Consider the following 11,321-nt stretch of genomic DNA (forward strand, 5'->3'; position numbering starts at 1 on the left):
CTCGTCTGAATCACTTAAATTGTCTTAAACTGTGCCTTCAATTGTCCTTTATTTTTATTGTAGAGATAATGACTGCATATGGTTTCTAAGAAATTGAACAGTATAGAAGAGAAAGTTTCCTGTTTATTTACTAGTTTCCAGTCAAGAGGTAACTGTTTAAAATTAATTTGAATTTTGAGTTTTTCTGATGATTAACATCATTACTTTAAAAATGTGTTTATACTTCTAGCTCTTGCTTTATCATTTTTAGACAGTATTTGTTGACTACTAAGAAAAATGAAGGATTTAACATATGCTACCTCTTTAACCTATTTCTGACTTCCTCCAAATTTTATTATATTATTATAATTTTCAGAACATCTTAGTGGTTGCCTTTACAACTTTAAGTAATATACTTAAATCTCTATTTCTGGATCCATTAATTACATACAACGTTTATTGGCGCTCATTTCAGAGATGCTTGCCTACACTCTTTCTCCCTCCACTGCTTCCGACTTCTGCCAGGTATAATATTTCTTGTATGTTATTAAGCTCATAGTAACTACTGCCTGTGTTCAAATCTCTGTTCCAACACTTGTTATCTATGTAATCTTGGGTAAATTACTGAACGTCTCTGTGCCATCACTTTCCTCAATTGTCAAGTGGAGATGATAACATCTTCATAGGGTTGCTGTAAGATAAAATTTCACTGAAATCGAAATAAATATTTCAAAGCACTTAAAATTATATTTGGCATATAGTAAGTGCTTTTTAAGTGTTAAATATAAAAATAAAATGACAAAATTTAAAAATAAAAAAATTCTGTTTTACAACTTTAATGAAATCTTCAGACTGCTGTATCTCTAGCTTGATTCAAAAAATCAAACCAATGGGCAAAAGAGATAAACATTTCACCAAGGAGGATATACAGATGGCAAATAGGCACATGGAAATATGTTCAACATCATTAATTGTTAGGGAGACTTAAATTAAAAACACAATGAGATCACTGTATCTATCAGAAGGGCTAAAATTTGTACAATAACACATGCTTTGGAAGATGTGGTGAAACTGGATCACTCATACAGTGCTGGTAGAAATGTAAAATGATACAGCTACTTTAGAAGAAAGTTTCTTTTGGAGGAAAGTGGGTATAGATATAAGAAGGAAACATAAGGGATTCTTGTGGTGATGGAATTGTTCTGTATTTTGACTGTACCTTGACTGTACCAATGTCAATATCTTGGTTATGATATTGTGTTATAATTTTACAAAGTGTCGTCAGTGAGGGAAATGGGGTAAAGGATACACTGGATCCTCTGGCTCTCTCTGTATTGTTTCTTACAACTACATGTGAATCTAAGATTACCTTAAAATGAAAAGTTTACAGCTAGGCATGGTGGCACATGCCTATAATCCTAGCACTTTGGGAGGCTGAGGCAGACGGACTGCTTGAGCCCGGGAGTTTGAGACCAGCCTGGCCAACATGGCAAAACCCCATCTCTATGAAAAAAATACATAAAATTATCCGGGCATGGTGGCACGTGCCTGTAGTCCCAGCTACAGAGAGGGTGCTGAGGTGGGGGAATGACCTGAGCCCGGGAAGTTGAGGCTGCAGTGAGCCATGATTGCACCACTGCACTACAGCCTGGGTAATGGGAGTGAGACCCTGTCTCAAAAAAAAAAAAAAAAATTAAAAGCTTAATTTAAAAAATTGAACCAATAAACAGCGTTTCCAATAGTAAATTCCATGTAAATAATATTCACAGCAAGACCAAGGTGTGTGATTGGACCCAGAGAGAAAAAAATGTAATCATATGGCACCAAAGAAGTGCTGCTTGAAGGAGAATGCTTCAAGTGTCAAAATCAAATGGATTATCTTTTCTTACACTCCTTCAATGGCTCAGGATGATGCCACGTGTTAGTATGCTTCTTATTAGAACCAAGATCATAATACAGCTTTTTGTTTTCTTTAGAGTTCCTAATTGTATTTGTTTTATTGACAACCAAAACCACATGTAAATAACTTCTGGTTTCTTATATGGGTTGATTATGGAATTTGTGTCCATCTTAAGAGTATTTTTCACTGACCTCCCTGACTTCCTGTTCTAATTATGACCTATTGCTTTCTTGGTCAGCTTAGTAGTTGTCATCTTGAAATTTCTTTTATGCACACCTCTGTGATGCTTTAAAATACAGATTCCCAGGCCTCACCCCAGACCTATTCAATTGGCTGGGGTATGGGTGTTTTTGAAAAGCTCCCTCAAGTGATTTTGCTGATTAGTCACATTTGGGACCCCATTTAGCTAATCCTTAGAGTCCTATAGCTGCTGTTATTATTAATAATAATAGTAATAATATATATTGTTTATTGAGGATTTACTATGTAACAGGCATTATTTTAGGTGTGAGTGCATGGTCTCATTTACTCTTTACTACAAACCTATGAAGTAAGGACTATTATTATCATCATTTTAGAGAAAACTGAATATCAGAGAAATTAAATCACACCACTTTCAAGCTCCAGAGCCAGAATTAGAACTCAGTTTTGTCTGACAATATAATCTTCAATTTTAACCAACAAACTATGTTAATTTTAAAGTAGGTGGGTGTGGTGACGCTTGCCTGTAATCTCAGCTACTCAGGAGGCTGAGGCAGAAGGATGGCTTGAGCAGAGGAGTTCTGGGTTGTAGTGCCCTATGACGATAGGGTGCCTGCACTAGGTTCAGCATCAATATGGTGACCTCCTGAGAGCAAGGGACTACCAGGTTGCCCAAGGAGGGGTGATCTAGCCCGGGAATGGAGCAGGTCAAAACTCCTGTGCTTATCAGTAGTGGGATGGTATGTGTGTGAATAGCCGCTGAACTCCAGCCTGGGCAACATAGTTAGACCCCGTCTCTAATAATTAAAATTATAAGATAAAATAAAAACTCAGTAGCTCCATGGAAAACATCTAGAAGTCAAAGAGCTTAGTATTGGAGCACAGGTAAAAGGAGAGTATGTATTGTCAACAAATTTTACCGCTAAAACCTGACATCTTTTAATTAGTTAATTAAGCAATGTCATTTTTGTAAGATACCAGAGATATGAAAAACGGGCCATGGATTAAATGGAAAGCCCTGGGGATTTCTTTTGAACTCTGAATATTTTGGATGTCATAGAAACAATTTATAAGTAAACTCTTGTTGAACTAGAGTCTTAATATTTACAAATAACGTATGCTCTTACTGTTCTGATACGGACTGATCCCCAGAATCCATCAGGTTAAAAAGAAATGGCATATGCTACCATTTATGTTAAAAAGAAGAGGGATGCATATTTGCATTTGGTGATGAAGACATAAGAATCTCTGAAAAGATACACAAGAAGAAAACAAAACAAAACAAAAACCCATGCCCTAGTAATGGGCACAAAAATAATGTTTGAAATCTAAATCTAAATTGTTAATAAAATGTGCAAAACTACTACACACACATATAATGGAATAGTGAATTTTGTGTTACATTAGATCACTGTATGCTTTCATACCGTATTGGTTGTTTTTCTTGTGTAATTTAAAAACCAAACCAACTCTGCTAATTAAGCTCTCCCTGGCCAAGAGCTCACTTGGATCTCTGACAGTTCCTAGTTAAAGCCTAGTTTGTGGTTTTTGACAACAAACCAAGACCCTGTTGTTTGCTTCAAGAAAGCTGGCTGGTTTTAGTTTCTGGCATTATTCTGGGGGGTACCCTTATCCCAACAAGTCACTAATTGTCTTGACCATGACTTACAGTTGTGCCAGATTTTTCTTGGTTGCTTTCTGTTTGAGTCAGGTAGTAAGAGTAGTGATGAAATTATTGTTAATTTGGTTTTGATTTATGACAGATTATCTTGGAAACAGGAATAGGTGGTATACAGAGATGACTATATAAGGACAAAATCAACTAAATCAAATTATTTGAACTAATATGTGTTTTTGGCATATATTTTAATTCTTCCACTCATTGCTTCTTAATTAGTCTAGAACTCCAAAGATGAAAACATCATAGGACATTTAATAAGATGAAATGTTAAAAATGTACTACTTCTGATAATGGTATTCAATGTCAATAGTATTTAGTAATTTTTTTTTTTTTTTACAATTTTCCTTATTTATTTTGGCATGTTTAGGAATAGGAAAAGAGGCTGAGTCAGAGACCTTCAGTACTTTTATTATTAAATCTACCTCATCTCCCTTTTTGTATCTCCCTACCAGAAAAGAAATGGCCTAAGAATTTCCACCTGCTTAGTTTGATATGTTACGACATCTCATAACACTTTGATTTCACTAACATATTACCCAAAGCAACTAGTTTCCATCACCTTTACCCTCTTATGAATCCCCAAACTAAGCTTAAGAGGAAATCACAAGCCGTGTAAAAAAAAAATTAGAACTATTTCTTCCTTCCCCTATATGCTCTACTGGTGTCACTTAACTAAAACTCCTCAGTCTGCGACCTTGAGAAACCTAGAGGCTAAATAGGAGGAGTAGAGTATTGAAGGTCATCCTCTCGACCACCACCCAAAAAGAAGAGCATATATTCATCCTAACAGGTATGTGTTTTCATAATTATGGCAGATGGTGATTGAAGCAAAGGCAATTCAAAAAGGGGGGCACGTGAAAGCAATAATTTTGAATGTTTGACATTTGTTTTGAAACTACCTTACTACCCCGTACCCTTTACCATCTGTCTGTTATCCCTCCCAACACCCACCTCTGTCTTCCCACAGGGCTCCATTGTGTGCAGTTCCTGTTTCTCAGGGGCGGAGCTGTGGGAGGCAGCCATGGGTGCCATAATAGGCACCTGCGGCCAGCACAATGGGCTGTGGGTGCTTGTGGGAGAGACAGATTGATGTATTGTGCATGGGGGAGGAGGGCTGTCACTTGAATCCATGTGAACCCAGGCTTTAGGGGCAAGGGAGATTGACAGCTTTTGTAGGTTGCATTTCTTTTTCAAAGCTTGGCTTTAATAGACAGTAAGTTTGGGGCCCCAGGCTTTCACTCCCATAATTCTAACAGGGCAATCACGAGCATTCAGCATTTCTTTTTACCCCCCTTGTTACGCATTAAATGATTTCAGTAAAGGAATGTGCAGCATTAATTAGAATTTGTTAGCAGATACCAAGGGGAAAAGTTTCTTCACAACAACTATAGGAGGTGTCATTTGTACAAAGACTTTTTTGTTTTCTTTCCCCATTACATTATCACTGCAATATGTAAGGTAGTGATTCTTTTCATTTAAATTAAGTGGAAAGCTACTAAATCTTGTTTTATTCTCCAAAAAGAATAAGGTCCTTAACACTTATCTTTTAACTTCTTTCATTTCCTAAGGTTGGTGTTTACTTTTGCTTTCAGTCTGACCCATTTACTGGTCTGTGTGGTTGTGTATCCAGTTTTGTGTACCATTTAGCTCTTACAATTACAAGCAACCCACTACTGATATATAAGGATTGTTTCCAGGTGAAAATAGCTAGCAATAATACTGGAAATCATTGATACTGGAGCCCATTTTCGTAATGGTATACTGAGAAACGCTAAAAATGAGATTGCTATAGATTTGTGTCCTAACTTATTTTCTAACACTATTTTTCCCTACTTGATATTTAACCTTAGCCAAGACACCAAACTTATGGAAGAATGAGGCAGTGGCAAAGAAATATTTTTTTTCCCGCAGAAAACTTACTCCTAAACCATGTCAGTTTTTTTTTTAAACATCAAAAGTTCTCCCTCACACACATACACAGATAGCATCATTTCCTTAGAGCAAGTAAAAAAAATGGTCTTTTTGTTTAGTATCTGTTTCCTATTATTTTAAAAATAATCCAGACATTTTAGAATTATATAGGAAGAAAACTAATGTCAGATAGGATATCTTATAAACACACTCTCTGGCATCCTGAGAACTAATAAAACATTACTAAAATTTCTGGTGTGATTTTTTTCTAACATCTCTCATATAAAATCATTTTCTCAGTAGAAGGAGTTGGAGGCTAATTGAATTAGAATTTCCCCCACTCAATTGTTTTATTTAAATGTGTTAAGGACAACAGTGAAAAATATTGTCTACCATTATTTCTCAGAAAGAACATATTCTCACACAGTTGTCCGGCTCTGTCTATAATAATAATTTGGCGCAATGGTTTAAAAAGTAGTGGGGTGATAATAATTAGGGTGTGCGACACAGAAATTTCAATGTGGGATTCAACATTTCACCATGCAGGGCATGAAAATTGCCGACCAGGGCTAGTCAGCTCTAAGTACTAATTAACTAATTAATCAGGTGCTGAAACCAACTGAATGGAGGATACCAGCCAGACAACTCAAGCCCAAGCAGAGTGTTGTGCTCTTTAAAAGACAGAGCAGTCTTTCTTCTTGGTTTTTAACCCAGTCAAAAATGAGAGGAGAAAGTAGGATATGCTGTCCTACCGTCAGTCACTTTGGTGTAAGCTTTTTACTTAGAGAAAATAAAACAAAAACATGTGCCTGTGATAATAACTGTGATGCACCAGATGTGGGCAACCCTCAAAGCTCTGCAAACCTGCTTACTCCTTGGCCATGAAGTATTAATATTTCAGGTCTGGTGAGGGGTGGGGGATGAAGTAGGGTCTGCCTTCTTGGTTTCTTCCACAATATATATTTTTTAACATAAAAGAATGAGAAACGTATCTCTCCTCTTAGGCTGATCTTAGGTCTTTTGCCTCATCCTTCGTTTATGTAAATGAGAAGAGTCCAATTACACATATGGAAAAAGGGTTTAATGAATCGTGAAAAAGCCCGGTTTGCAGAGAAAGGGCACAATTCACTCTTCTTCTCTTCTAAATTTAACTTAGAAACATGTATTTCTTTTAAGGGAGATGATAAAACTTAATGATAATTTTATTTTATGTACTAATTTTCATTCTTGGGAATCATTAGACATATTTTGCTAGAAGAGTTAGCTTTATTTATGTCTGTAAGGCTTTCTGGATACTTAGCAATTATTCCACAACAAAAACTGCAAAATTCTAACTTTTTTCTCTAAATCTTAAAAATGATTACGTTAGTTCCTCCAACTTTTGATGTTATGTTTAGCTCAGTGATTTTTTTTTTTTTTTTTTTTTTTGCTTTTAACACAGTTTGCTCTGGAATTGTCTGCACTGAAAAAAGATTGCATTATTACAAGGGATTTGTTATTGAACCCAAGGAAATGACGTTAGTGTTCCATACCGTTTTAGCTTAATTTTGGTATTATTATGATGTTTTAACTAGCTAGAATTTTTAGGGTTTTGGAAATTAGTTTTTTTTTTTTCCTTTTTTTCCTAAAAGGGACTGAACTTTATATTAGAACAGAAAATCTCGTGTTTGAGCATTCATTTTTATTTCCTTTTTTCTTTCCCCTTGCTCCTTCATCTTGGGATTTTGAATAGTTGAGAGTAGTCCACACAGAATCCACTCTCCACCCCATTTTTCTTAATGACAAAAACCTTTGCAAGAATGAAGGGGGAATCAACACCATTTCTGACCGTTACTCTTGTAATTTGATAAGTATGAAACTAACCCCGAAGTAGTGCTTTGCAGGGACAGCAGGAAAGTTCTCAATCAGGACTGGAGCACTTTCCGGAGACCTAGTTTAACAACTTCAACGGGCACTTGGGGAAACTGAGGCCCAAGAAGACGAGGCAGGCACTTTCCCTGTGATTTTTTTTCTTCTACAAAATACTACTTTCGTCCACGGAAAACACTTTTCTCGGGCACCTAGTGTGGGGAGGACATTGCTAGGGTCCAGACTGCCTGCCTACCCACGAGGGCCGCGCTCTTTCCACTTTTATTCCCCCGGCCTCCCCGGATCGGCGCCCTGGATGTGATCGACACCATGAAGTTGCCCCATAATCCTCTCTGGCAACATAGGATGTAAAATTTGATCAGCTCATTGGATGAAGCCGACAAGTCCCAAAAATGTGTGAAAAGGGGGCTAAGAGGTAGGCAGGCGCCGCGTTGAGGCAGCGCTCCTGCCAGCCCCCCTCCGAGTTATCCGTGCTGCAGCCGCGGCGCAAGCGGGGGCTGGGACCGAGCTGCGGGGCCGCAGCGGCGGCGGCGACCGAGGCGGCGGCGGCGGCGGCGGCTGGGAGGCCGCGGCGCCATGGGGGGGCCGTAGGAGCGGACCGTGGGGCCGGAAGGGGGCATCGCGGCGGCGCCGGCGGCTGCGGGGTTATCTCCGCGGCCGCGAAGGCAGCATCCACGCCGTTGCGGGTGGCTGAGCCGGCGGGCGGGGCGGGGCGTGCACCAGGGCCGCGGGCGACTAGCGCTGTAGCAGTTGGCCTCAGGGCCCCGCCGCCTGCGCGCCCGCCCGCCCGCCCGCAGGGCGGCGCACGCGAAGGAGGCGGCGGCCGCAGAAGGAGGCGGGGAGCTCGGAGCAGGAGGTGAGGAGGTGGAGGACCAAGAGTAGGCAGCAGCGGCGGCGGCGGAGGAGGAGGCGGTGGTGGAGGTGCGCGGCCTGAAGAGGAGGATGGAGGAGCAGCAGAAGGAGGGCGAGGCCGAGGTCGCGGAGCACTGGTTTTCCAAGTGGGAGCGCCAGTGCCTGGCTGAGGCCGAGCAGGAGGAGCAGCTGCCCCCCGAGCTGCAGGAGGAGGCGGCTGCAGAGTTGGCAGGGCTCAAGAGCGAGAAGCAGAAGCTGTGGCACCTCTTCCAGGTCTCGGCCACCGCCGTTGCTCAGCTTTACAAGGATTCTGGGTGCCAACAGCAAGGACTTTCCATGTGGGACCCCTTCCAGAATGCGGCCATGGCCGTGACCAGCCTCTACAAAGAGAGTGGGGATGCCCACCAACGAAGTTTTGACTTGGGTGTCCAGGTTGGCCACCAGCGTCGCATCAAAGATGTGCTGGAGTGGGTGAAAAAGGGCCGGAGCACCATTCGTCGCGAAGACTTGATTAGCTTCCTGTGTGGCAAAGTGCCCCCCGCTCCTCCTCCACCTCGCACTCCTAGGACACCCCCGAAGCCACCCACTGGGGTCACCAGCCAGGCTGTGGCAACTGAGTCCAGCTCATCGGTGGACGTCGACCTGCAGCCCTTCCAGGAGGCGATCGCCCTGCATGGCCTCAGTGGTGCTATGGCCGGCATCAGCATGCGATCGGGCGACTCGCCTCAAGACAGCGGTGTCGCCAGCAGTGGGCGCCGAAAAAGTAGCTTCTTGGAGGACGACTTGAATCCCTTCGACTCAGAGGAACTGGCCCTCCACCTGGGCAGTGGGGGGATCCGTAAGCGCACCTCGGCCCAATGCAGTGATGGCATCACAGACTCCCCAATCCAAAAGCGCAACCGAATGGTCTAAACTGCCTCATTGGTTGCCTGCCGCCATATTGCTTGAGAGTGAACTCAACCGTCGACATGCTTGTCTAAAGGTTACTGGAGACCATTTTTCTTCCCTTCTCTAAGTTAAACAAAGATTTCTAACAATTTTGCCATAAAGAAACTTTAAAAGTATTCCAGAAGAGGCTTCATATGACTCTGACTTTCCGAAAAATATAATCCTAGCAGAGAACAAATATGTAGTAGTTAGCAGGATCATTTAAAGCAAACGTATCTGGTCAAGGCAGGAGTCTGATTTATCTTGTTCATAGTTATATTCCTCAGCACCTAGCACAGTTCCAGGTGCTCAATAAATGTTCATTGAATGAATAAATGTGACCTTATTTATTCTTAAAGGGAAGTCATAGCAGGTGTTTACTTGGTTATAGAATACTTTTTTCTTTGATAATTGTTGGCTTTAATGGTCTTTGCCAATTCAATTGCATTGTATCAAAATGTAAAACGACATCTTTGTGAAATCTGGAGTCTTCCATTTTTACCTCACTATACCATGCACCTAATTTCTAGAAAGAAACTGCAAGTAATACATATTAGGCTGTGATTTTTTTAATTTTGAAAAATTGTTGATTTTGGTGATTATGTGATGCTGCAAAGAGGTGCTGTGGTGGTTACGCAGGTATTACTTAATATTGAGTCAATTCAGTGTTTTTTTAGGGAAAACTAAACCATCAACTGAGACCCTGATAAGATGGTGGCCCAGTGGTGCTCTTTTTTCTTAGGAATGTAAAAATTCCTTTTTCTGAGGTTACATCTTTTTTATGATCTCTGTTTTGAAGTGGAAGACCAAGTAGTCAGAATGAACTTCTGGGTTTTTTTTTTTTTTTTTTTTTTTTTAAGACAGAGCCTGGCACTGTTGCCCGGGCTGGAGTGCAATGGCGTGATCTCGGCTCACTGCAACCTCCGCCTCCCGGGTTCAAGGGATTCTCCTGCCTCAGCCTCCCGAGAAGCTGGGATTGCAGGTGCCTGCCACCACGCCCGGCTAATTTTTTGTGTTTTTAGTAGAGACGGGGTTTCACTATGTTGGCCAGGCTGGTCTCGAACTCCTGACCTTGTGATCCGCCCACCTTGGCCTCCCAAAGTGCTGGGATTACAGGCATGAGCCACCGTGCCCAGCCTTTTGAACTTCTGGGTTTTAATTAAGGGTACAGCATGGTATAACCAAAAGAGTGTGAGCTTCGTTTTAAAAGGACCAACAGCAGAATCCTAGCTCTATAAATTAGCTGCATGATTTTGAACAAGTTACTTAATGTCTATTGACCTCAGTTTTTCATCTGTAAAATGGAACTGTGTGTCTCCTAAGGTGGTTGTGAGGATCAGGTGAAATTTATATTTCAAGTGTCCAGCACAATCTTGGCACATAAAATACTCAATAAAGGTTCTCCCTTCTCTATAAATAAAAATCAATAAAACATTAAAATCATTTTATTTTAGAAAAAGCAGAAAAGTAGATCAGCTTTAAAATCAGCAAGTAGAATCTCTGTGTTTGAACTGGAAATTACTGTTTCACATTAGAAACTTGCCTAAATATCACAGATCTTGTGTAAGTGTGTTGAGCTCGTGAGCACTCAGGGTCACCAATCTGGATACTAGGGCAACCTTGGAGTTCCTGAAGTTGCCTGAAGGATGCACTTTGCAATCAGGGGTAATGAAACATCTACCACCTCTGGCCTGAAAAAATATGAGGAGGAGGGTGTAAAGTAGAAAAAAATTGGAAGCCAAGGTCCTAGGGCACCTAAAAGGCTAAAGTGGTTTTAAATGAGGGTGGGGTAGGGTGGGGTGGGGTGGTGTGGAGGCGATGAAGGAGGTAGAGCAGGTGGGGATCTGGGGGGTTGGGGAGGGGAGGGGAGGTGGGAGTATGATTATTGAAGTGGGAGTGGGGAGTTAAAAAGCCCAATCTTCCCAGGGTCTCCCAAAACCAGTGCATAAAATATTATAGATTGGCAAAACCTTGCCTTTATGTTCACACCAGAGTTGTTTC

The 11,321-nt window shown here is 41.1% G+C and overlaps 1 protein-coding gene across 1 annotated transcript; it reads left to right on the forward strand.

Annotated features, from left to right (window-relative positions):
* Nucleotides 1-8,353: 8,353 nt before the first annotated feature.
* Nucleotides 8,354-11,078, forward strand: HAPSTR2 (HUWE1 associated protein modifying stress responses 2). The gene has a single exon (XM_008964700.4). It carries the CDS (start codon nucleotides 8,484-8,486, stop codon nucleotides 9,303-9,305), a length of 822 nt encoding a protein of 273 aa, XP_008962948.1. The 5' UTR covers nucleotides 8,354-8,483; the 3' UTR covers nucleotides 9,306-11,078.
* The last annotated feature ends 243 nt before the right edge of the window (nucleotides 11,079-11,321 follow it).

Source organism: Pan paniscus, chromosome X, assembly GCF_029289425.2.
Source record: "Pan paniscus chromosome X, NHGRI_mPanPan1-v2.0_pri, whole genome shotgun sequence".
Classification (NCBI taxonomy): Eukaryota; Metazoa; Chordata; class Mammalia; order Primates; family Hominidae; genus Pan; species Pan paniscus.